The 27,236-nt window shown below is 38.0% G+C and overlaps 1 protein-coding gene across 4 annotated transcripts in view; it reads left to right on the top strand.

Moving 5' to 3' along the window:
- AFTPH (aftiphilin) overlaps positions 1-26,827 on the top strand; it is a 60,946-nt gene extending 34,119 nt beyond the window's left edge. The window contains exons 3-10 of one of the 4 annotated variants that reach the window (XM_019549176.1): positions 1,220-1,371; positions 1,908-2,034; positions 2,376-2,432; positions 5,212-5,334; positions 14,001-14,061; positions 15,653-15,736; positions 19,862-19,985; positions 25,668-26,827. In XM_019549176.1, coding sequence (XP_019404721.1) covers positions 1,220-1,371; positions 1,908-2,034; positions 2,376-2,432; positions 5,212-5,334; positions 14,001-14,061; positions 15,653-15,736; positions 19,862-19,985; positions 25,668-25,812 — 873 coding nt within the window. In that variant the 3' untranslated portion in view covers positions 25,813-26,827. Of the gene's footprint in view, positions 1-1,219; positions 1,372-1,907; positions 2,035-2,375; positions 2,433-5,211; positions 5,335-5,851; positions 7,465-14,000; positions 14,062-15,652; positions 15,737-19,861; positions 19,986-25,667 lie in introns of those variants that run through there. The other 3 variants (XM_019549177.1, XM_019549178.1, XM_019549179.1) reach the window with 3 other exon arrangements.
- Positions 26,828-27,236: the final 409 nt, after the last annotated feature.

Raw genomic sequence — 27,236 nt, 5'->3', positions numbered from 1 at the left:
TGAGTGTTCACTGCCACTCCCTAGTGGTGGTTTGACAGCACTGCAGTGCCTAAAATGTGACTCTTCTACCTGGCCCCTTTGGCAACATGCATGCAGACCCATCTAACCTGGGACTCCTGTGAAGCAGTTCCAAATCGGTGACATGCTTAAAACAGTTTAAGTATTATGTCTGTCCACACCTTAAGGCAAATTCTCACTGAGTGTGTGTTCTACAAATGTGAGTGAAACCTCCTTTGGACCTCTGGCTTAAGGGATACTTGAGAGTGCCCCACACAGCCAAGACTTCTTTCATTTTGCATTCAGCAAAGACCTTGGGGCACTTGCCCTTAGAAAGCGGGATATTAACACTATTGTTTTGAATATATGCTGAACGTTTTTTTTTCCTATTAATACTCTCTTTATAAAATTCACCTTAAATTGTAATAACCTTTTTGTTCCAGACTCCGTAACCACATCTTCAGCACAGATTAAAGACATTTTCATTTTCTAAACTTTCTATTCATTATTGTGGTCCTTAATGTGTTGGTGGGAGCATCTACATGAAACATTTACTGTGGAGTTGCCTAATTGGCTCCTCAATAAAATCTAAGTGTCTACACGTGCAGCCCTATGAGGTCTCAGTGAATTAATAAACTCTGCTTTAGATTAATACTTGTACACACAAGTACAATCCTGGGGCGGCACTTAGTGTGCCACAACACGCATGTAAACGCTGATGGGGTTGGCTGGGGCATGAGGATACTTCAGTGTAGGGGCTGCCTGCTGGCTGTCCCTGCACTGGAGCACCCTCTTGCCCCAGCCAACCCCTCCACAGCACGCTGAGCTGTGTTGGAGCAGCCCTGGCCTGGCAGGCTGCCCCCTTGGACCTCCTGCCAGCTTGGGCCACTCAGCCCTGGTTCAACATGCTGTAGTCCCAGATGCATGTGTAAATGTGGCACCCAGGAGCAATAAACTCTGGCGCAAACTGCACTAGATTTTACACACAGATTTTAGCACATTAATAATGCACCAGATTTTAGTCACATTAATAATGTGTAGATGTGCCCAGTTTGTATAAAAATAAAAACCTTACAATCTTCAGATGAAAGTTATGTAAAGACTTATAATTCTAAATGCTCTAAGCTCTATACTTTTGTTGCACTTTATTTTTTTTTCTAATTTTTTGGAAAAAACCATTGAAGAAACTTTTAAATTTCTTCTACGTTTCTCTTTTGTGTAGACGACATTGCAAAGCCGTCTGGAGAGACTCTTTGAGGCCTGTTTTCCTTCCATACCTGTTCTTGAAATAGAAGAAGAAGTAATTTCCTTAAATCTCTTGTTGGAAGTGGACAACAAACAGATGAGAACAGGCGAGACCTTGGTAAACAGTGGGTAAGTAACCATTCGTTTGGCAAACTTAAAGAAGAATGAGTACATAAATGCTGCTTTTAGTTAAGTGTATGTTTTAAAATGGGTTAAAACGGCAAATCTGATATTATTCACTAAGTTGAATATATAAAAGCTGATGTAGTTTTAAGTCTGTTTTTCAGTGACTGTACATTGGTAGCATTTCATCTAGTTGATGGTTTCTCACGTACTTTCAAGTGATGTCTAAATGAGAGAGTTAATTAGGATGTGGCTTATTACTTACACTTTGCTACACTTTACTGTATTAATTCATATGATGATGAAGTCTAAGTAGGCTCTGTTCTGTTTGCTCTGGGCCTCCTTCTCCAATTATATGTCTGAAGAATAATTGTTCTGAGAACACGACAGCAATTTTAGCTCCCCTGAGTACTAATGTTTGGGCACAAGTTTAATTGGAATGTATAATATGTCAATCATATTAACAACTAGAATAAGTGGTTAAAGCAGCTGAGTCATATGATTCTTCCTGAAGATGACTTGACTTATGATGGTCTGTGTAGGGAGCTGGTGGATGTATGGACAGAGCTGCAGGATATCCATGATGCATATGGATTGAGGTACCAGTGGGGAGGCTCTCACGGCAACAAAAAGCTTTTGTGTTCCTTGGGAATCGATACAAGAAATATTGTGAGTTCCTCAATAAAACTTAATTGATTAACAACTGTTTCTTTAACCTGCTATAAATGTACATGTGCATGTATATGTTTTTATGAATGATCACATCCCTTGATGGCAATAGGATTTCATGCCAAACCACTTAACAACAGTGAAGATGTAGTACTTAAGTTCTTAAAATGAAAATACTTAAATATTAAAAACAAATTAAAATCTTCTTATCCATATTGCATGTTTGCTCTACTATAGATCTTACACTTATAGGCCCAGGAGCAATATTTTCAAAGATTGATTTGTTTTAAAGTTGTTTTAAGACGGCACAAGAGAACTTTTTAAGTGATCTTTTTTATCAGCTTTTTACAGGCAACAAGAAGCAGCCTGTGATAGTACCCATGTATGCAGCAGGACTGGTAAGTACTGTAATGTAGTTTCCAAAAAATACTGTATGGGCTTTTGAAAGTATAATCAAATATGTTAAGTACCCTCTGTGAAGAGAAGCTAAAAGATATTTGTTATATATACTGGACATCAGCTGACATTGGGGAGAGCACTCTTTACAAAGCTGAACTAAACTAGTTAGCTTCACAATAAACATCTTGCATCTACATGTGTGGCCCTATTAGGCCTCAGGAAACTAATGAACTCTGCAGCAGGGATAGTACTTGTATTTACAGGTGCAATTTACTAGTACTGCCCTGCTGCAGAGTTTTTTTTATTCCTCAACACTGCATATGTAGATGCTGATGTGACTGGCTGGGGCACACGGGCCTGCTGACTAGCTCTGCACTGGAACACCCTCGTGCCCCCAGCTCAGCCAAGTCAGAGCAGCCTCAGGTTGGCAGGCTGCCTTTCCCCCACTTCCCCCCAGACCTTCTGCCAGCTGAGGCTGCTCTGACCTGGCTCTATGCTGTGGTCCTGGCCCCACATGTATATATGGCACCTGGGAGCAATAAACTCTGGTGCAGTAAATACTGGAGTTTATTGCTTTGCTTTAATAGCACGTGTAGATGCACCCAGTGAAACCAAAAATAATTCTAATACTCAGACAAAGTATGTGGGATTTGGGATATAGATATAAACACTTTGAACACACATGTGACAATTGAGACATTTTAAAGGATCGTGTCAGTAATTGATTGGAGCATCAGCCTATATGGTTTAACATAATATGATTTGTCCAGTACTAGATGCTTCATTAAAAAGTTCAAGAAAAGTTATAGTAGCAGGTATGGTGCATCTAATGTTATTTTTCCCAAACCCCATCAAACTTTGCTCTTGCAACCATTGTATTGAACTTCTATATGTAACTTTTGTATTTAATTACATGAATATGTTGCATAGTTTAAAAAACAGTATCTTTTCTCAGTATTTTTAGCCATGAGAATATCCCCTTGTAATGTGTTGCACTATCCTGAATGTACAAACTCCGTACAAGTCCTTTAGGTACAAGACTTACTGAATCCTTACGTTCAGTCGATTCCAAGACTTCTGAATCCTTCAAGGAATCTTTTTATGGAATTAACGTTGGGCCCTCCATACTTCCACATTGTATTCCATGGATGTAATTACTGTTTTTGCTCTGATGATTAATTGAAATATCAGAGAAGCAGTAGCACCAGTCCTGGGTGTCATCTTAGAGTCACCGCAAGGATGTAAGCTGCCAGCTTGGCTACTGCCCCAGTTGTGGCTGCTGCCCCTGCCCAATTATGCCTTTTTGCAGAAGTACTTTTCACTTCCAAGGACACTGAAGTAGAAACCTTTTTTTATTTTGTATGATGAGATCATCCTTTTTAATTTCAGAATTGTAAAGTATTGACTTGTCTAGCATCTCATGCAGGCTGCCATATCTTTATTAGGAAGAACATTGAGATAGCAAAGCGACAGTTTTTAATATCTCAATGAAGCAAACTTTCTACTCCTAGGAGTTTGTTTTGTTTTTGTTTTTTCAAGTAGTACTATATCAACTCTTCCTACACAAGAAATTTCAGTCATCTCTGTTATGTATTAACCTCTGATATCAAGACTTACCAGGACATATTTTAATGTATGAATTTACAACAGTTTCTTCAGAGATACTAATCTAAAATCAAGAATACTGTAACCTAAAATTGAATCTTCCAGAGCAGGTGCTTTCTGATTTTTATTAAGGTCCGTTTTATATATTACTTTGTACCAGGATAACCTGCATGTAAAGGGACTTTTAAATCTCTTTAGTAAGCAGTGACTTATTTTTGTGTGTATTTAGGAGCAGATCCATCTATTGTACCAGCAGTAAGTAATGCAGAATAAGAGACAGTGTTATACATACATGAAAGCCTTTGCAGAAAATGTCATAACACTCTCGTGGTCACTTTCTTCCAGGCTGTACATGTGAAATACTAACATAACTAGATAGGCCTTCTCAAGACAGCCATGTCTCTTAAAAACAATCTTACCCTGCAGCTTCAGCTGGTTCCTCCCCTCCCAGAATAAGCCTTACTGTCCCAGAAAAGCTGGGATTTGAACCACCTGGCCTCTAGACTAGCTAATTAACTTCCTTGCATTAGTTTGGTTTTGGTATGCATCTGTGTGCCCACAGGACCCTTGTATTTTTGATAATGCGAACTTATGCTGATTTAGGAAAGAAGCCAGAGGTTTAAATATCCACTTGGCTAGTTCTGCTTGGCCTTGAACACTTCATTCAGCCTCACTTCATTGGGTCTCCCTCCGTTCTTTTCAATGGATGTAAATTTATGACAGTAGCTATAGCAGACTGTAAACAATACTTGACGCAGAATCAGTTCTTGGAATTGTACTACAGAATTATCTGTACATTATTATAGAATGATAGTTACAAAGAATCTTTACATTGGTTCCTGGGACCAAAATGGAATAAATAGTACTGGTCCTTTCCACTCTGCCTTTTGATCCTTTTTTATAATGGACCACTAGCAACAGGAAAGGGAAATGTCTTTTTGATTTGTATGACAGTTTCTTCCAGCTTGTTACTGAAAATACAATTAAATTTTGATTAAAGGGGACTGGATCTATGTAAACAGTTCTTTCTATGCTGTTTGATAGAGCCAGGAGAGGTCTCAATCTGAGAAATAACATGGGGGGTGCATAGCTTCAGATAATGCTGTGTAGTACTGGGTATAGTCTCTGTAACTCTTGGAATGTTTGTACATATGTCGTCTTTTTTTTTTTTAGGGTATGCTAGAGCCTACCAAGGAACCCTTGAAACCAATATCTGCTGCAGAAAAAATAGCTTCGTTAGGACAGACGCCGCCTGTATCACCGGAGATGAACACGTGCACATCTGATCAGTTTCAGGTAAAAACAGGAAAAAGATGATGATGATGATGTCTAAACTGGCTTTTTAACATTTTACAGTTTTAGGTTCCAGAACCAAAGGAATCTGAGTATGTAAAGGAGAGGTTTTTCTCAACACCACAGTAAATCCCCACTCTTGGATCCACTACTCATGAGGCTGGAGGGAGTCCCCTAGCTAAGTGTCTAGCTGCCAGCCAGTATCATGGATTACCTGCATCTTCTAAGAGCCCTGGTGACCTCTAATGCCCTGATAGTTTACTTTCTAACAACTGACAGTGAGAGAGTTGCTGCTGTGATTGTGAATAGTACCAATACAGCTGGTCCTTCTCTGACTGATGTCTTTCATTAAAAACTCTGGTTTTCTTGTAACTTCTCTAATCTAGTGCCTTATTATTTTTCATTTCTTTTCTGTATGGAGCCACTTTACCTGTCTGACCAGGATTTTTTTTCTAAATTATTATTTAAAGCTGTGCTTGTTGCACTATGTTTCCATTCTCCTTTCCCCTTTATCTTTCAGAATATGTAGGAGGCAGCCTAGCCACCTGGAGAAATAGCCTGGGTGCAGTCATAAAATGTCCATTGCTAGCACATGTGATTGTCTCCACCGTCTGGGCAAAGACCGCGACTGGTTCTGCTGACCCGCTTGTACCAAAATGTCTCCATGAGCAATTCTGTCAGTGTTGAACATCTCAAGGCTTCTTGAGTGGTGCCTCTACCCTATAAGTCTGATGCAAAGTAAGTTCAGAAAGAGTCTAAGCAAGCCTTTGATTGCACCGGAGTCTAGATTATTCCGTTAGGTACCAACAGACTGCATAGATGCCAAGCATTTGAATGCAGCAGGTCTGGTGAACTGCTAAAGCGCTTTGCTTTGGTGCCTTGCAACAATTACTGGTATTATTTAGTTGAGCTAGCATGATGCTCTGAACCATCTAAGTAATTGGTATGTCACCACAGAGTCAAAGAGTAAAAAGTTCAATCCAAACTTCCATTTGAGTTTAGGTCTTAACTATGCAGCTCCTCTGATTGTGTGTCAGAGTCGTAACTTCTGTTGAAGAAACTACTGTGACTCCAACTCCCTGTCATGTCACAATGTTAGGTACTTCAGGGCTTATTGATTTCTTGGTCCTCCTGCAGTGCCTTGGGTGCATTACAGTTACCACCATGTCTTGTTGATTAAGGTGTTTTGCATTGTTGACTGCACTTGGAACTGTCAACACAATAGGTGCCCCAAGTGCATCTGTACTTTGTGCTTATCCCTTATCTGTGTCTTTGCATTCAGCTCTTATGCTTGCCACAGCATCAGAACATCAGAGACAACGTGGCCAGAAAAAACATTCATGAATTGGTGGTGCGAGTGCATCCCTTTTCTAGTTCTGTTTTAAAACAAGTCCTACAGAGAGATTGAGTATTGCCACCAGTGTCTTTCAGAGATGTCCATTCATTACCTTGTTCAGTCTGAGCTGAAGAAATGTTTGGGTTTTTTCCCCCAAAACTTTATCAGGACAAAAGAGGGAAAAGCAGCCAGCTTCTTACGAAATTCAAGCATCTCCTCTTACAACCAGGAAGATTGATGTCAACTCCATTAATCTAGAAACCTGCTGGAATTACAGGACAAAAATAGCCGAATGCTTTGAAAAATGCCACTTTCATACCTAGCTGGCATTACTTGTGCGAGATGCTGAAGATGGTGTAATATCATTCTTCTACCCAAGCTATTTCTAAAGTAATAGAGCGACACAGTGCCCTTGCACACTATACTGGCACTATTATTCCATCTGCTTCATGAGATTCTGGTGAGTGAGTCAGTCTTGCCTCCAGCTTCAAATTGCCAAGACTTTTGTGGATTACCTCTCCTGGTCTGTGAATATAGAGAAGAGGCATCCATATTGGGGAAGTTACATCAGTCCTCAATTCCTGCTGCCTGTGTTGAATTTCCAATCCCAGATGGACAGAATTAGCTTCCAGACATGTACATCTTTCTGCTCTCTTCCCCAGAGCAATATAGAATTTGATACCCTTTACAAATGGCATCAGAATGGGCTGATACCATGTAGTCTTGGATACTTTGATTGGTGACTAGTCAGGTATTTACACATAAACCTTAGCTGTTCCCAGATGCTTATGATGAAGGAAAAACCCTTTACAGAAAGTGGAGAGCAAAACCTTTTGTTCCATTGGCTTTATACAGTAAAGGAATGCCATATTGCAAGTCTAAAGCTCAAAGACTTGGCTTACAGGATGATTCTGTACCCTGGGAATGGGGGTACTCTGGGTTGCTGTCTACGGATGCAGGTTGATCTGAAACTTGGTATTACATACTAGCAAGAACTGCATGGTATTTGGAAAGCTCGAGAGCATATAATGAATTAATCTTCTTGGATGCCTTGCTTGTTGATGAAGGTTGGGGTCCCTTGCTTGTTCCATATAGCTTCTGGTTACCTTGGCTAACAGAAAGTACAGGATTTGTTTCAGAGGAGATTTCTTAAATTGTTCTTCAATAGGCCAGCAGTGGGAAGAGAATGTAGGGCAATCCAAAGATTTGTTGTGGAGATTGATAACAATAAAATGGGAATATGCTAGCCAGCCTTAGAGGTACCTGAAGTCTAGTCACAAGCCGCAGACCCACCAGCTGCATCTAAGTCATGGCATGATCTTAGAGATTTGATATGTTAATTTGAAATTCCTTCATTTCTATTTATGACCTCGAATTTTTCTTCATACCAAGCAGATAATCTCTGCATACACTCTGATGGATACCAAGGTCATAATGGTTTTCAGAAATCTGGTTTCTTAATAGTACGGATTTAAGGTGGTTCTTATGTCTTGCATAAACAGAACAACATGATTAGGATTGGTCTCTCAGGAAAATGTTCGTTTATGAGATTCAGTAACATTCCAAAAAGAATTTCTTCTCACCTTTATTCATCCAGATAAGTGATAATGAGAATACTGTCATACCAAGCAAGCTAATCCATAGCAGTCTCCTGTTAGTAACTGAAGAATTACTTGGTGAGGCTTTATGAACTGTATAGTGCAGAAGGTCAAGTGATCACAATGGTGCCTCTGGCAATTTATAGCTGAGTTCTCACTTTTGAGACAGGACATCTGAAACTTCCTTCTATTCTCAATGTTAATCTGCCAACGACCTGTGTAAATCATTGACCAAATATCACATGACTGACTGCTCTTTTCCATTTGCTGAAGGAGTTCTCAAATAGCAAAGGTTTTATGACCTTAGCTTTTTGCTGGCTGTCTTTTCAGTGTTGGTGCCATTAGACCAGTGATTCTCAACCAGGGTATAATAGCATCCTGAGGTACCATGATATCTTTTTAAAGGTGTCTCAGTATTAGCACTGTTAGGTATACAAGCCTCTACACTTGATTCACAAGATAAACTTAAAGATTTCAAGTAGGAATCCATAGTGTAAAAAACATTATGACCTTTTTGTGATCTAAGTTCTTTGCAATAATATAATTACTCTTGTTAATTTTTCCATAGTGGAAAAAAAAAATATGTGGAAACTAAGAGCTGGCCTTTTTTCCAAGGAGTGCCTTGAGTCTAATGAAGGTTGAGTGCCCTGAGTTTAAAAAGGTTGAGAACCACTGCATTAGATTTCAACTTTTGTTGAACATCATGCACAGAAGCTACCACTCTGCAGAACAAAACATGATTCTTTTTGTTAGCTTGTCTCTTGAAAGGATAGAATGTGAACCACATTCTAATGGGGGTTTAAAGTCCTCAGATATTCTCTTTGTATGCAAGTAAGGTGTTATCAGTAAGGGCTGTCAGGAAAAGGAAGTCTTTGCTCAGTTCCAGAGAGAACCAAAAGTTGTGTTATGGACAAGTGGTGAGCAAGGACTGAATTTGCAAATGGAGAGAGTAAAAAGATAAGGAGAGCAAGAAAACATGGGAGTAAAATCTGTAAAGGAGTTGAAAAGTAGTGACTCTTGCCAAAAAACTTAGACCTCACTTAAATCACTTAAATGTATTTGGAAAGACTAACTACAGACTATTAGACTTCTCTTCACTTCATATGTACCTCACAAATCTGGTTAGAATATGGAAAAGTAACTTGTTAAAAAAAACAAAACCAAAAAAAACCTCCACACTTTAAGCTCAGGTTCTTAATTTTATCTAGTTCTAGTAATCTCATTTAGACATCAGAGAATTGTAAACTTTACTGACTGCCCCCTCCACATGCACACTGTTAATTTAATACAAATTAAATTTGTTTTTATTTCAAATTGGCATCTGAGCTCCACTTTGATCAGTTACTTGTTGACAGTTGTTTTTCTGCCCCACTCTCGAATGCTCATCCCATCAGGGCACATCTCCATAAACTCAATGTGAAATTACATCTAGATTATGGATCACTGCAATAGCTAATTTACATCTCAGGTGCTATATCTAGAGAGTTGTCCATTTTATTCCATAGCAAGTCTGAAATAAAAGGGGCATAAAAAAACTCATTAAGCATGAGGGGAAAGTCTACTTAAGGAGCTGCCCTCTCAACAATTACACTGACTGTTAGATCTCTGGGAGCAGGGACCCTTTGTATTTTTCTGAATCCACACAATAGGAGCTCAATCCATAACTAGGAGTTTGAGGCATGATAGGAAAACTAATAGTAGTTAGTTCCAGTCAAGATGTTTGCAGAGTTATTGTATAACCTGCCTTGTGTCTATTGGTGTTGTGCTCTGATTTTTCAACTGTGGCTTAACACTGGATGCCTTGCTGTCTCTGTTCTTCTTTCAACATTCCTTTTTTTCCTTGTCTTTTTTCATTTTTATTTTTTTATATTATCATCCTAGTATATATCAAAGTTCTTGTTCACGTTTCAAAATACCTTCTTTATACTGGGAGACGTGTTTTCTTTGGCAAAGCCTGAGGTTGTCATCCTCCAAACGTACAGAATGACTTTAGGTTTTCTTGTTTGCGTCAGTGCTCGTGCTGAACTTCAGTCTTTGAGCTCCATTGTTCCGTGCTGTGACCCAGCCCTTGAGAGAAGAGAATTTACCACCAGTTCTTTTCTGAAGGTGTTGCAGCTGGTTAATTAATTCTTTTTGGAAGGTGTTAATCACAACATATCTACATATTCACATCATCTGCAGAGCTGGAGATGAAATGTAATGATATCAACTTCGTACTTAGCTATTAGAGACTGATCGGTCTTCAAATAAATTGTTAGGCGGGCTCTTAAAAAGCACTATTAATTGGGTTAGGGGCCACCAGGATTGCTAGCAGTGACAGATGTACACAACCCTGCTATTGGCCACCAGCCAGAGACTGCTATGGAACCCCCTCCAGTTACACGTGAGAGATCCAAGAATGTATAACTGCCTTGCTATGTACACTAAGAGAACAAAAATCACAGGTAAGAAAATTCCTTTGGAGTAAGAGATGAAAAAAACTTGTTACAGTTTAAAGTGCAGTGAAGTAGCTCTGAAATACTTCAGGAAGGAAAGTGGTATTTCAAAACAGTTGGGAATTTTTGTATAGTAGCATAGCCAATAAATGCTTATGATCTAATATATGAATTTCTGGTAACAGACAAGATTCATGGTGGGGAGAGAGCTTCAGGGTCTGTTTGTAGCAACTGTTTAAATATTGGTGGTAAACTTGCATTGCCAATGTAGTTTTGCAACTCTGTTGCTGTAGTTCAATTTTAATGAGTTACTTTTATGTAGACAACCTTTTAAAACTTAAACTTTTTGGGGGGGTTAAAGACACTCCTATTCCAAGTCCTATTAGTGTGCTAAAAGGAATCTTAAAAGCAGATAAAATTGCTACACCAGAAAGCCATAACAGTTGCACAGTAGAACAAGAGAGCTTTTCAATTTTTTCCTCTTACTTTCTGAGCTCTCCAGGTAACCCCCTAGTAATTAGGCCTGTTTGCCAGCCTCTATATGGCTCCTCCTATATAAATCTGATTTAGGATGGCCGGGGGAGGGAGATGGCACAGTCCTGTCATTCATTTCTCCTGTTCCTTGTTGGGCATTCTTTTGGTAGTTAAAAATATCGCATTAGGAGAGCTACTGAAAATACTGAAGCTTCCACAGGGTGTTCTGCCAAACTAAAACTTAAAATTCTCATATCTGAACTTTGCCATTGTCTGTATTTTCTAGGGCACTTATATGGAGCTTTGAATTATCAGTGTAGTCAGAGCCCTCCTAGGGGCAAAGCTAATAGAAACAGGAACTATTCCTTTGCATTTAATTGTCCAGATCATTTTGTGTTCAGCCCCCTCACTTTCACTTCATATGCTGTCTTGGAGAGGGCAGGTGCTCCTCTCTTCATATTTTTGTAGATATCACCAACATTACCTACAGGTTTTTGCAATTTATACAGAGCTTTCTGCTTGATAACTATCCAAGCTAACAGAATAACTTTTGTCCCCTGAAGCAGGATATGTTGGAGCGAAATACTTTTTTTTTTTTTCCTGCAGCGAGGGGCTGTTGACACTTTTACCTTGTTCTGCTAACATTTGAGTGAATCATGTCTCAGAGACACTGCTGCTGGCAGACATGAAAAAAAAAAAAAAGAGAAGAAATGGCATTTTACTTTAAACCTGGTGCACTCCTGCGCTGAGCCCAGCACATACCCAGAACAGACAATCGTGTTAGTTGGACCCGGTTCACTCAACATCTGTATAAACTGGGCACATTGGTGCGGCATTCTTGGCACTTTTATCTAATAGCTGATTAAATTTTATCTAATAGCTCCTGAAGCATCCAATCTATACAGACGCTGAGGAGCCTGGTCAAACTATTGTGCTGTCCCTTCCGGTAAAGCTTGCTTCTTTTTTTTTTTTTTTCCCCACGTCTGTCAGCAGCCTAGACATCTACCTGAGAGAGAGAGTGGTATAATTTGAACATAGTTTTGCCAGCTGGCCTCAGTTCTGACTCTAAATGCTTCTGAGTTTAATCCTGGGTTTCTCTTTAATGAGGACATGGAGCTATCGTGGGATTCTTGTCTAACTAATTGGAGGCTAGTAAGAAAGTTTTTGTCAGAAGAGCTGTGGTTCAAGCTTGTTTCCCTCTTAATGAAAAAGCTGGTGAACTGTCTTTTTTTAGCCCACTGCTGCTTCCCTTTTATAAGCAAAGCTGCTTCCAGAGTTGGTATGCTTTTGGTATTACAAAAACATTTCAGACAAGTTGGTGGTTGTAGCTATTGTAACTATATCAGTTACAGCGTCTCCATTGGCACAACTAGTTTTCTTTGTCATTAACTTGAATTGTCAGTATTTGAAGGGCTAACAGCAAATAAAAATTGGTCATGGCATTAAATCCTTTTGGCTACCACAGTGATGTACTACTTAAAGCATACTCATCTGTAGTGGAAACATTGCATTGGGTGAAAGATGTCTGAGGTAAAGCGTTGCTGTAAATAAATATAGAATTCTGTACCCTCCTTTTTTTTTTCTTTTTTTAAATAAAACTCAAATTTCGAGAAACCAAAGGTTTTCAAATTGTTTGGACCTGGCTCAAGCTTCTGAAACTGTTTTGTGACATTGTGTGACTTGTTAGCACTGAATGCTGTCAGCTTTTGGAGAAGGCCTCACTTACTGCCAAGAATCAGCATCTGCCTCTCAACCTTTTAAGAGCCTTCTAAGTAATCTTTAGTGATGTTTCAAATTGATTTTCAAGGAATTTCTAGCTAGTTCTCACTGGTGACAGAACTCTGAAACCTAAGAATCAAACTTACTGAGTTCAAGGTAGTTCTTCCCAATTGCTTCTGCAAGCTAACTTCACTTGAACAGCACTAGGCAGAACGAGAGAGATTGAGAAGTTCTTAATATTTATAATACCGCTGCTGTGGCTGTTGTATGTTTTGCAGTGCTCTAACCAAAAACCATTTATAAATTATACTGGTTTTCAGGACAGCTAAATATATATCTCCCTCTTCTACACAATCTCTATGGCTTGTCCAATTTACCTACGTGTGCAGAGGGATTGAACAAAAGGAAATGGAGAGCCAAAGATACTCTCCCAGGAGGAGCCCAAGTTTCCTTTTTTAATCACATTCCTGTAGCACACACGTTGTGTAGTCAAGTCTTGACATCCTATCTCATTGCTGGGGGGAGTTTGGGACTTCATCTTTCTTGGCTAGATTGATCAAGCAAAGGGTGGTATTCAGTTTTGGGGGACTGTAGAAAGCAATAGGCTCCCCAAGTGTAATGGTAGAATGATCTCAAGAAAGGAAACATGGACTCCTTCATGGTGAATAACTTATTTCATACAATCATGCAAAGGTGTATAGAAGTGCAAAACACTTTCTAGAACTATATTCTATTTTAAAATCCCCTCCCCCAATTAAATTGTATGTTTAGTCTTTTTATGCACAAATGGTTTAGTCTATTGCTTATGTTTTAGCTCTGTCTTAATATTTTTGTATAATACTTATTAAAACCCTGTTGGGACTAGATGATTGGGACGATCTCTGCTTAAAGTTGAGCTCAACTTTTATTTTGTTGAAGAAGGTACTTTAAGTATATATTATGAAAACTTACAGCTCACAACTTCTAAAGTCTTAAAATATTTGGAACTTATGTTCAATTCTTTCTCTAATACTTGGGCACAAAAAAGAAAATTCTATTGTGAGACACTTTACATTTGTTATAACCTGAACTGACTATAAAATCTGATTTCTGACTTTTCAACTCTAGGAATCTCTACCACCTGTCCAGTTTGACTGGAGTAGCAGTGGCCTTACTAACCCTTTAGATGGTACGTCTCTCCGTAGAGCCTCTAGCACCAGAGCTAGAGTTAAGAAAGCTACAAAGTTCAGACAAACGTCTCTCTGCTGATTTATTTTTTTAATATATATTTATTTCTTACTCCTAACTTTGGAAATTCAGGCTTTCTTTCTGATTAGCTGTGCCCCCAAGTCTTAAAACACAGCTCTCTGTGATTTTAGGTTCCTACATTCATGCTGAGCACACAAAGCTGCATTGTACACACCTCATAGCCTTCTCAGATTACGATGAAGATCTGACTAGGTTAGATTTGATTTACATGTTTAACCTGTAAAAATGTATGTTGCCAATGAACTGATACGTTATGAATAGCAATGAAGTGTATGGTGGTTACTACAAAGCACAATAGTTTAACCAAAAACTCTTTGTAAAAGATACACTTCTAGACTGAAAGTTTTCACTTTCACAGATATACACTTTCCACTTAGACATTTATTTAATGACTTCATGCATTGCTACTTTTGCTTAAACTCTGTATCAAAATAGATCTAATGTATTAAATTTTGAAAGAGATGCCTTCAAACTTATTTGTGTACATGGCTGAAACTTCACTTCTAAGAGCTTCATATATGTGTGTATGTTTTAGTGGAGAAGTGAGTTGTCTCACTAACTCCTGTCTCTCAGGTGCAAGCTTGAGGAGAAAGAAAAATAACAGATTGTGAAAACTTGCTGGATGGCAGGTTAGAAGTCTTATAGAGAAAACATTTTTTAAAAGGATCCTGCCAGCAATGGTTAATTCACAATGTATAAGTTACTCAAATAACTAAAATTTTGTGTATGTTACTATGGGTGTTACCTAGTAGTTCTCAGGGTACATAGGTTGCAATGACTTAAATATCAGTATCAATATGATAATGAAGGAAAGCCTGGATGGACCCTTTTGCTGTTGTCTGGTGTCTTATATCTTTAGTCAAATCATCATGCTTTCTTTTAATAAGTAACTTCAAAATGTATCCTGTTTCTGATTTTGTTTCAGTATTAAAGGGGAACAGTATAACTTATTACTGAGGAGCTGGATGTAACCCTGGCATTCACTTCCATGTATTTACATTGCTTTAAGCTAAAATACTTTATAGTTAAAAATGGCAAATAAAACTTGTCAGTTTTTTTCAGTTCTTTTTGCTAATTGGGGGACCAATTAAATTTTTAATGATGAAAGAATAGCTTTAAATGTGAAAGGAAAAGGCCCATTTATATTCCTATTACAAATTGACCTAAGTATTGTTTCCCTTTAATTGGACAGATCTCTCTTCCTGGATCTTGCTGATTCTATTCAATTTTTAGATCGAAATAAATCTTTCTTTCTACTTAAAATTACTAGTGTTTGAATTACTTGCTGCATTGTACATGAGAAAATGTACATTGAATTAAGTTGTTAACATCTTTAGAAATTACAAGCTAATACTGTAAGCATTGTTTTCATGTCAGTTTTTAAATTGTGTACTGAGTACTAATTATAACTTGCATGTTCAAGTGTGTGTCTTACCCCTTTTTATACATAAACCCCTCCCTTGGCTTACCTTCTATATGGCTGCCTACCAACACGGTCACTGAATTTCAAGCTAGTGGAGGTTCCACTCTTCTGAACCTTGATTTCTTTGGGCCCGTGGATGACAGTAGCTCTAGCAGCACCACCACAATCCCAGGTCAGCAGAGTGTTAAAACCACAAATGTAGTCTTATAACAATTTACTAAAAGCATGAACACATCACTTGACTTTCCTATAAACAAGGAGAACTTTAAGAGAGCGTTTCTGTAAAAAGTGTATGTAGTATGTTATTTTTCTTTTAATGTGTATGCTGTTTTCTAACATTTGTATGAAGTGCTAAGTATTTGAAAGGTATTATTAGCTCTGTACTGTTACCTATATATGCAGTGAATGGCTCTTAAGTTTTTTAAGCACTGAATATGTTAAAATGCTTTCCTTACTTGATTTTAAATGAAGAATTTTTGGAAGCTTTTCAAAGTACTTCATATTAAGAAACTGAAACCTAGATATAATGTCTACAAAAAGGGAGAAGTTCTCCCTTTTGAATAAAAAGCTATCAGCAATATAATTGACTATTGTAATTGGTATATATCATAAATATAAATTCCTAAATGAGTTATACTTAAGGTGTGAGATGTTTAAAATCCTCATGACATAACTAGCATTTATAGTTACCTAAAAGTTGTACTTCTGTTCCTTGTCTGACAATGAATGTTACAATATAAGAAAAGTGTTTTAACAATATTCATAGCAACAAACAAGGACAGTTGTGTCTTGGGGGACACTAAAAGCGTAAGCAATATATTAAGCCATTGATTATAAAACAAAAGCAATTTTAGCCATGCTGAAAGCTCATGCTCTTGGGAAAGAGACCAATACTTGTTATTTTCTACTTTGAATAAAATGGGATCACACTTGAATGAATTTGACCATGTTTACATTTTATTTAACATGATTTTGATGTCTTTTGAATATGTTTGAGTTTCTCTGATTTTTTTTTTTTTTTTAAGTTTTATTCTTGAAAGCTAAACCTAAAATCTTGCAAAATGCATTTATTCAGAGAGAGGAAGATCTAGAAAAGGCCTGTCACTCCTACATGGGCTACTAGTTTATTTTTAGCTGCTTCTAAGGTGCTGCATGAGTAAAATGCTACTGTTACACCCATGCCCCTCGATCATGAAGTCCCTTATGTACTTTGAATTAATTTTGAGCGAGAAGCCCAGTATTCTTATTAAAACTCGGGGGAGGAGGGGTGTTGCTTCATCTTATGATGATCACTATAGCATTTTTCCAACAACAACATTTCCCTGAATCCTCTAATACAGCAACTTTGTATTATTTTGGTTTTTATCATTTGTCTTTTAATTGCCCCCAAATTCACGGTAGCACCATCCTCAAGAGTCAAATAATGTACTCATTGTGTCAGTATGAAGCGATAGTAAGTTTACTGCACAGGTGCTAGGAACCAAAGTGTAGAGTGCTTGGAATAGTTACATAATTCCTTTAATAGCTTTAAAGACACTCTTAATTCATTTCTCTTTCAGTAGTGTTCACCCCTCATTAGGAGATGCATTTTGTCACCATTCCCCCAGCAAGATACATTCTCATTATTCTGCCATTACAAACACTTGAAGTGATTACTGCAAAGATGCTTCAGCTTTTTTTTATTGCTTTTTGCTTTTTTCTGTTGATAAATGTGTCCTTAAACTATAGTATAGATGGTATCACCTCCCCTGGTTTGCCATATAGCCATTGCCTCCATTTTCTGACTTGTTTCTAGGAAAGTCATACTTTTTTTTTTACCTTGCAGTTTGTTTGTGTTGTGTGCGTTTAAGTTTTATCCAGGAGTTCTGTGCAGAATTTGGTTAGCAAACTTTCCTCAAATATCTCATTAAGGTTTTATAATTTTTCCATAACTACTTCCTGATCACTTAAATAAGAAAAAAATCCATTGATTTTATGACTTTGTCAGTTGAGTAGTCATTTATCTTTTTTGCTAAAAACCATTAAATTGCTATCACTGAAGTGATAGAAGTTTGTTCCTTAATGAAGATGGAATATAAACTATTCTAGATCTATATTAGATTTCCCTCAATCATCAGATCTGGATCCAAAATCACTAAAAGGGGGATTTAAATTTAACAATCACTGAGAAACTCCCTAATTCTAATTAATAATTTATATATTATGGTAACAGCAGGGTGTTTTATTTTGGGGGGGTTTTTGTTCTGTTTTGATGTGCAAGCATTCTAATAATATTGGCCAAATTCAATAGGAGCCACATACTAGAACCAATAAATTGAGCATTAGCTTCATAAAACATTCTCCGATGTAAATTAAAGGTTTGAAATGTAACTACATAGTGTAACTTGTTAGGTGTACCTTTGCGTCACAGAACTGTGTACCAAAGGGCTCCTTCCTTTTCAATATTTTATAATTTATACCTTAATGAGATTTCAAAAGACTTGCAAGTCTAAGTGCATTTCTTATAGCCTTCCCCCCTGTTGGAAGTTAATGTTCTGTGTTGTTGTCTCTTCTTGTTGGAGTTCTGTAAACATCTGACAAGACATCAAACGTAAGGTATACTGGTCTCAAACTTGGTGCATATTTTACTTGAATCTGGATGTGACCTCATTTTGAGAAAAACAAGTGCTAGTTGAAAGAATACATGAGTAGTATCTAATGAGCTAGTAAGAAGGGCAACTGGTTTCTTTGGTATAAGTAAAGGGGTTTTTTTAATTTCATTTGGCTCAATATATTAATCAGAACAAGGAAAACTGAGAAGAGCTGATGCATACTGCTGTTGAGAATTATTAATTTCAACTATTCATAAATGAAAGTGAGGGAATAACAGCCAGGGTATTTTAATTGGCGAGGTGTTCTAAGTTTGGTACATAAAGGGCATTTCTAAAGCAGCCCTTGCATAACTTTAGCTGGTTAGCTTGCTTATTTAGTATTTAAACTAATTTTATAATTGTTGCTATTCTTGAGTTGTTTATTGACATAAAGCAGCTACATATCCCTTGACCTCTAATTATTTGCAACAGACATTTTGTTGTAGTACAGACTGTATCAAGTTTGGACAATGGAGAGAATGTTAATTTTGCATCACCTTTTTCACTCGCACACACGCACGCGCACACACCCCCCTAAAATGTTCATAAATCTCAACAAACTTCATGTTAACTTAAGGAAGTAAACACAATATATTACGTCCAGCTATACTTTAGTTATCACCAGGCTAAAATTGTTTTTAGTGGCGAACTAGTTTTCTAACATTTTCTCCTCCATAATGCATTTGAAATATTAAAATTACAGAGATTTGTACAAAGATTAAAGGTCACACAGTAGCCTTGTATCTCTTACCTTTTTTTGATAGCGGAGGTGAAACAGCACTTAATACTTAACAGGCAGTAACCAGAATTTCACCCACGTTGGAGGGGGCGTGTTTTGTTTTCTTTTTCTTCTCAGTACATTTTTATACAATTTGCTTGTGCTGCTTTTATTCTTTGGGATGAATTTTTTCTTCTAAAATCTAAGATTTGTTCCTGGTGTAAACGCATGTCAGAATAATGTTCAGGATCAGGCTTAAGGTGAAACACTTGAAAATCAAGCCTCAAGCATTTGTATCCTTTGCTCAGTACTTTATAAATACTTTTGTGAGAAGAAAGAATAGAATCAGTTAAGGATTTAGATATGAATTCTGTGTTTATAAATTAGCATAGACTTGATAGAATGGGATTAAGAATGATGGATCTTCCTCACTTTAAATTTGAAGTCAAGTTCGGTGTAGTGTTTGATATAATTTTTGAAGCCACTGTGGTATGTGGTCACCATCAGAATTATAGTATTTTTAAGACTTAATTTTTATGTGTTTTCTGTTTCTAAGTAGCAGTTAATTTGGCAATTCTTTGGCAAATTATTTTTATAGAAACAAATTTAAGTCAATGAAAAAAATGCATCTTGTGTGGTGTTGGTTCCCCCCCCCCCCTTTTTTTATGCATGTAACAATGCATTTTAATGTTTTGCTCTCAGGCTGAGACCAGGTATGCTAAACTTAAGTCTAAGGTATATGCATTTTTTGCTGCAGCAGTAGCAGCTACTAAAACTGGGACAGAGAAAGTTGTAATTTTGGAAGCATTGCCAAGTTCTGTCATATATTTCTGAAATTTTTAGTGACTCAGATGTTTACAGAAAATAAAGTATTTAGCAAATCAGACTGTGGGTAATTATGACTTATATTTGCATCCAACCTTCACTGATTATCATTTTATGCTATAAGGTGTGGATCCAGAGTTGTATGAATTGACAACTTCAAAACTGGAAACCTCCAATGCAAGCGGCAAAGTGACAGATGCATTTGCAAGACTCATGTCCACAGTAGAGAAGGCAAGCACCTCTACAAGGTAAATCAATTAATCTTCAATTAAACATCGTTTAGAGGTGGAGAGATCCAAATAGGTACAAATTTAGAGCCAAGTTGTTGAATGAAGCAAACTATATATAAAGACACTAATAACTGTTCCACATACCAGCATTATAACAAGAGCTCGCTCACTCTATTTTGATCTAGTCAGATCTAGCAGCTGTTTAAAGTGGGCTTCATGGACACTGCTTTATCATATGTATAGCTTCAGTCAGAGCCTTTAAGTCGCAACTTGTTCTTGATGGCCTGCTCTATTGCAGTGGAATAAAACAAGCTCTTTTTGTTCAGGAGTTGGAATTTACCTGAGTTTTTGTGATTGTGCATCTTAGCAACAGAACTACTCTTGACAGTTTATAGGTAAAAATTAGAATCTGTGTATTAATGGATATGCTAGTAGGATCTTTTGAGAAAATATTATCATCTTTGAAAGAGTCATTAATCCTCCTGGTACCAGCAGGAATGAATGCTTATTTCGTATTTTTACAAATACAACTTTTAAGGAGAACAACATAAGGAAAGCAAGCAATGTTGAGTGAAGTTTTCCTACTTGCATTTTTTTGCAAGTAACTCTAAAACTCATTGCAGCCTTTATTCTCCTCTGTGACATTTTTTTTATAAAAATGGAGTTATAGTTTAATATTGTTTGTAATAACTGTTCCATAGAGATCACTTTTAAATGTCTAAAACTAGACATCACAAAAACTGTTAGAGTTGTGATCAGGTTTGGAAATGTCTTGCTATTTCTTCACGGTAAAAAAGGTCAGAATCTTGCATTGGGGCTTGCTTAGTATGTAAGGGCAGGGACACCTGTGCATTTGGAGCCATTTCAAAAGGGCAGCTGCTGTTACATTCTAATTTTGCGTGGGCAAGCTGGAAACGTAACAAATGTAACAGCACTGCTCCAGCTCCTAACACTGGGCAAAGCAGTATCCAAACATATGTGTATCCATAGTCTAAAATGGTACCCTGCTCTGTGTTCTACCTAACCTTGCATTTAGAGAACTTTGACAGTACAAAGCCGTGAAATTTCAACACTAAGCCATTAGATGGAGCTCTAAACCTCAATGCTGGTTAATCAGATTTCAGCTTGGCTGTTTTATAATATTCTATAAAGGGAAACTGAAAAATCTAGACTTCTTGGAAATACAGTTGAATTTTTAAGAGAGTTTAATTTCTACAAAGTGATCTGAAATTACTGAGTAGAAAATGTTGACTTTCTTCAGGAAGTTCATACTTCTTCATAACTGTACATAAGTTTTTGAAATAATCTCTCTCTGAAAACTCCTGGAGTAGCTGGCAGACTCCAATCACATATTTGTGCTTGGAAGTTCAGTTATTTAACTCTTGCAAGCCTCTCCATAGGATTGTATTTGTTGATCTGGCAGGCTTCTCAGGAATATCAGTTCTCTCTCTTGTTTTGGTATGTTTTAGTTTTTTTTTACAAATTGGTAGATAGTCTGTTGTATTCAAATGACTGTCTGTCTGCATACTGTGGTAGTGCTGATTCAATTCTACACCAAAAGCATGATAGGAAATTCAGGGAGCAAATAAGACAGACCCTTACAGGGACCCTTACCTTTATAGGGAAGTTTAGTCCCAGAATCTAAATACTGGTGATTTAAGGTGATTTTAGGAGGCTGTAGCTGCCAATAAGGAAAGGAGAGAAGAAACTTTTATGACTTGCTGCTTGTTGATCTTAGTCCCATAGTGGATGTGAGTAGAAGTTGTTTTGGCTTGATACCCTGGAGTAGTAGCATGTGATAGAAGGCTAATAAGCTCTAGTGGTCCTTTGTTTTACCCGCCCGCCCCCCTTTTTTTCCGACTTCAAGTGCTGGAAGCCATTAGAGGATGTTATTGGTACTATGGATTAGGTACAGAGAGGCAGGGCATTAGACTGGGCTGTTAATTCTGGATGCAAGGGTAGGAAATGACTGGCTTGGAGCAGCTAGAACCCAGTGTTTGATAAATGGTTGGTTGCTCAATATTCAGTCTGAGCTGCCAGTTATTAAGAGATAATTGGATTCTAAGCATTCACTTCATTTTCCTCTTTCACTTTTTCTGTCTATTTGTTCTCTTAAAGATAAACCTTTGAGGAAATGGAAGGATATCATCTTAGTATTGACCCATAGTACTGCCTTTTCACACTCAACTGTGTTTTTCTTGGAATAAATAACTTTAATAAACTGACACTTTTAGAATAGAAGTGTGGGTATGTTAAACCCACCAAAGATGAGTCAGATTATTATCTGTTCCTGAGGGAGGACATGGCTCAGCCTAGTGCTGACAAAGACCTCCAGTGTTCTCAAGGGGAAGAGTGATGGCATGGTTAAATTTGAATGTTTAAATTGTCTGTATAGTAGGAATGCCCAGTGCCTTCCTCAAGCCACACCCTGAAGGTTTTTGTTGGTGGGAGACAGCACCACTTTCACCTATAGACGGGTAACTTGCACTCAACCGGTCACTTCCTCAAAAGGAGCATGCAGAGGAGGGGGAGGAAAAGTGCCTGGCAGTTCCATGAAGATGTGAATACTAAATATAAAGGGTACAAAGTTAGTGGCAGATCAGTGATCCAGTAAAGCCTGCCCCTACCACTTTGCACTCATGCAGAACACCATGGAGTTGACAGAGTCCAAAAATTTATCTGCTGCGTTGTTGAAAGAAGATGGAGAGCTGAGGTTTTCTTTTACAAGAAATGGCTGAATGTTGTTCGAGTTTAAACAAAAAAAAATCACTGGTGGGCACTGCTAGATGCTCTGGTCTGACTCTTTCATAATTCCAGAGCAGCTTATGTTTTATCTAATCAGCAAGCTGTCACAATTAGTGCTGGTGTTATGTTGGTGTCCACAATGCTCATTGTAAACATGTAAGACGTAGCTAAGCACTGGAGCTTGGGATGGGGAGGGGGCCAGAAGAGATGTCCAAGCAGAGTGGTCCATGTTTAGGCTGGCGCACAGATTGGGAGGTCTGTATTTGTTTAGGAGAACAAAGAGTTGGTTATTCCAGCTCACCAACCACTTTCCTGCCTGCTGGTTGTAAGCTTGTCAGCTTCCTGTAGGTATCACACAAGGGCATCTTAAGAAGGACTCTGGGTGGTAGAATACAGGCATATCTGCTTAGGGAAGGCTGCTTACCCCTAGGGCCACCTCAGAAGAAAAAAGAGAAGCTATTGAGAAACCAGTGAAAGGGGCAAAGCTCCTGCTGCAGTTGGAGGGAGACTCCCTACTTCCCCCCACTAAAGTGAAATCAAGAATGCAGACCAAGAAGCACCTCTGCAGGTTCAACAACACCAAGGGAATTCCCACTCGCCTGGGGGAATTCAGCACTCAGAAAAGTTACTCACTGGGTTTAAATGTCTGCCAGGGCCCCTACTAGTGCTTCCATCAAAGGAGGCCCAGTCACCAATTGCAGTATGTCCACTGCAGTCATGTTTCTACTTGAAACACGACTGCATAACCCTACTGGAAGACACCAGTGGTTCTAGCTGCATCAGCTAATTATTTCCTGCATAAGAGTCACCAAAATTTAGTAGTACTGCTGCTTATAACAAAGGTAGTGATTGTATCCATAACTAACCTGGGGACGGATTTTGCTGTAGAACTGTATTAGCCCATCCTCTGTCAGATAACTCCCAGTGGCAGAGCATACTAAGTGCAAAGTTATTGCAGAACACCTCCAAACCAAGGGACAGCCAGAGGTTCGCAATGATTGCCCTGTAACGTCTGTGAGAAGTATTACAGGTACAAGGTATTCCAGCTAGAAGCAGTGGCAATATCCTCTTGACTGCTGTACAAGGCTCTTGCCAATCTGAGTGTCAGACCAGATACACTACGGAAATGTTTCCATATGATGATTCTTTGTGTAACAAATCCAGTTGAGCAGAAAGAGGCAGACAGATAGCAAAAAATGTGGGCACTCTGTCTCCATGCCAGAATAGCATCGATGCCAATGTCTGTAATTGTGATCTTAAGCCTCTCTTCAATTCCTCTTTCAAATTGTCCTTTCTGAGAAACAAGTAGGAATTCTTGATCACCACTGAACGACAGGAGTTTGCACCTTGAGAGGCCTGTGGGTAATTGATCACAACTCCATACTGCAGCTGCTTGTTGCATGTGCCAAATACTGATAACACAGTCAGTGGTGATGACCACATTTCAGCAGCTCAGAGATAAAGAGCCCTCCAAGGGCAAATGCGGAACTGGAGGGAGGCACACATTAGCTTTCTGCTCCTTTTTTCACTAAATCCTGCACACAGCTTTGTTTATCTTCCAGAATTTGGTAATCTGCCTAGGCAGTGGCTCATGAAATTCCACTGCAGCAAAGAGAAAATATCACTATTCAAAAGTCAGGTTTGGTATCCTGGCTACCTCATACAGGGATCTTTCATCAAGTGATAGTTTCAAGTGTCAACAAAGATCACCTGTGTTGATGGGGAATCTGAATCAAGAATTTGGTTTTTTTTCTGGGAGTTCTGTGGGGGCAAAACACTATGCTCCTTGCTTTCTCACAAACCACTGGCCAGCTTAAAGGAGTGCTGTTTGTGGGTGATGGGTAGGAAAAAATGCTATTTCCAGTCCTCCTGACTGGAGGGGCAATTGTGCTGGTATAAACTTTAAAGTTGATCTTGCATAAGGGGCAGATGAGTATAAAGGAAATCTTCAAAGTAGTTTATTTGGTTTCAGGCTTGAGTCTGATTTATTATTGTTATTGTTGTTATTATTACTCCTGTCACTAAGGAAGGAGGCATTTATATGTGCTAGAGTTTCTAAAAGGTTTTAAGAAGGCTATTCCAGTGTCTTAACATCATTCCGTAATAGCAGTCCATTCTACTTGTCATAGCTAGCGTTCAGCAGAGACCATCTGGATCAGAGAAGCATAAACTTGTGTGGGTGACACCTACTTCGTCAGATGCTATGTCATCAGGTGTCAAAGCATATGACAAAATAGGCTGTCATCTATGAAAACCTATGCCTCTCTGTAGTGCCACCCTGCCCTGCCTTCTGTTTGACTCCAGGCTAAATACCTGTCAGCATTCGGTAGGATATAGTATGGATCAGTGCTTTGTAACAGTCTGAATCAAGCTTATTCTATTTGAATAGCAAATATAAGGTGTCTGCAAGAGAGTTATACAAATGACCAAACGACTGAGGAATGCAGAAGAAGAAATCCCTTCGTTAATTTGCAGTTAATTCTTGTGAGCATTGTGAGAGCAAAAAGAGTTTAGAACATATGTGAAATGTAGTTGATTACACTGGATTATATTCAGAAGTAAAAACAGTGCTACACGCTGTCCTCTTAAAAAAAATACTGAACATTTTTCAGGCATCTGAACTCTTCTCAGAACTTTTTCTCTGCATTGAAAGTGTTGGAGGTGGAGGTCTGGATTCTTGCGGTACCACTACTGCTGTTTTGTCTTCAGGCTAAGGATGCATTTAGTTCTCACAGAGTGCATTTGTTTTAAAACATGCAAACCCGATATTAAGGTTTTGAATATTCCAACTTCCCTCACTTCAATATGGCTTGCAGACCTTCATGGGAGGTTATGGTGCAGGTAGATAATCGTATCTGTATAGTTTTGCAGGTGTATACTGGTCTCTATCAGTGGGTCTTCCTTCATGGACATCAGGTAGTGGATTAATGCACTTTTCTTCTTCCTTTTTAACAGGAAGCCAAAAAAGGAAGAACATCTTAGTGAAGAGGCTGCCAAGGTGATTTCTAGCCTTCCTGACTTAAGTTTCATGCATGCCAAGGTGTTGATGTTCCCAGCCACATTAACACCTTCAACAAGCTGCCAAGAAAAGGTAGACTAAGTGATGTGAATTGGACACTTTCTATTGATTTCCTTTTTTTTCTTCTTCCCTCTCCCCTTACCCCCAGGTCATAAAAAGCAATCTTGCTTTAATTAAAAAAAAAAAATCAAGTTCAGATGATTTGTTGGTAAGCAGCACTAGAAAGGTATACATAGCAATGTATATTTATTTACATACTGGAGTCCTAAATTTATATTAGCAAAAATGTAAATAATTGGGGGTGAACCTTTTTGAAGATCTACTCTTTTTGTTGTGCTGGGGTGTATACATTTACGTCTTTGTGAAATACACTGGTGATGTCCTTCTTATAAAACTTAAAAAAAAAATTAAAAAAAACGCAATGAAACTTCAATCATCGCTGTCTGTGAAATCCCCTTTTCAGATTGTACTGAGTGTCTTAATTTCTTTCCTACATATATTAGAATACTTCACTCTTTGCTGAAAAAGCCCAAGGTCATTGTCTCTTTTTGGGTTTTTCAGCTTTTTCTTTAAAACAGGTTCTTCTTTCTGTTCTGTCAACCTAAGGTGCTTTTTGGTTGGTTATTTTTTATCTTTTCAAACTTTAACAGTATGGCTTTATTGCTGTGTAGCCTTTTGAAAGGTATATCGTCAGTACCTTTTTGTGTTAAGTTATGGATCACTGTCTGAACACATGATTTCTGAGGTCATTAGAAGATTGTCTTCATTCAATCAATTTGATTTGGAAAAGAAGGACCAAAACTATATGAATGTCTTACAGTGAAATTTACCTGTTACAATTTTTTTGTTCTATTGTACCACTATTCCTTTGTTTGATTTTGCACAGTGTAAAATGACATAATCATAGATTGCTATGGTTTTAGGCTGTATATACAGTAAAAACTATGGGTTGTAAATGTTTGGGGAAATTCCTATGGAAAAAAGAGAGCTATGTAGAAGAACCTCTAACAAGGTTAATGTGCATGCCTGAGGTCTTTTGAGATTTAAGTGTGTAAATTTCCTTTTAGCTTACACAAAATAAAATTAATTTAAAAGATGTATATACGTCTGGCATGTTTTTATGCAGACTCTGTATACTATCCATCTTACTCAGAGTGCTTAGAGCAGTCATTCTCAACCTTTTTAGACTCAATGCACCCTTAGAAAATGCCAGCTCTTAGCTTTCACTTGTTTTCTGACTACAGAGAAATAATGGAGCAATTCTTCTTTTGCAGAGAACTCAGAAAGACCACAACAGTGTCTTTGGAGGCACAGGATTCAAAATCTCTGAATTTATCTCATGAATCTTGTGTTGGTATTTGCACATCTAACAGTCTAATATTGTGTACTACCCTACAGCACCCTTACATGATCTCTTGGTACTCTGGCTGAGAATCGCTGTTTCAGGGCAAAACTGGTCACTTGTACAAAGGTAGGATATAACACAAACTTCCTCCTAGCCTCTA

Source organism: Crocodylus porosus, unplaced genomic scaffold, assembly GCF_001723895.1.
Source record: "Crocodylus porosus isolate Cpor-Errol unplaced genomic scaffold, CroPor_comp1, whole genome shotgun sequence".
Lineage (NCBI taxonomy): Eukaryota > Metazoa > Chordata > Crocodylia > Crocodylidae > Crocodylus > Crocodylus porosus.
Note: the sequence above shows the minus strand (reverse complement) of the source record. Positions and strands in the feature narration are given on the sequence as shown.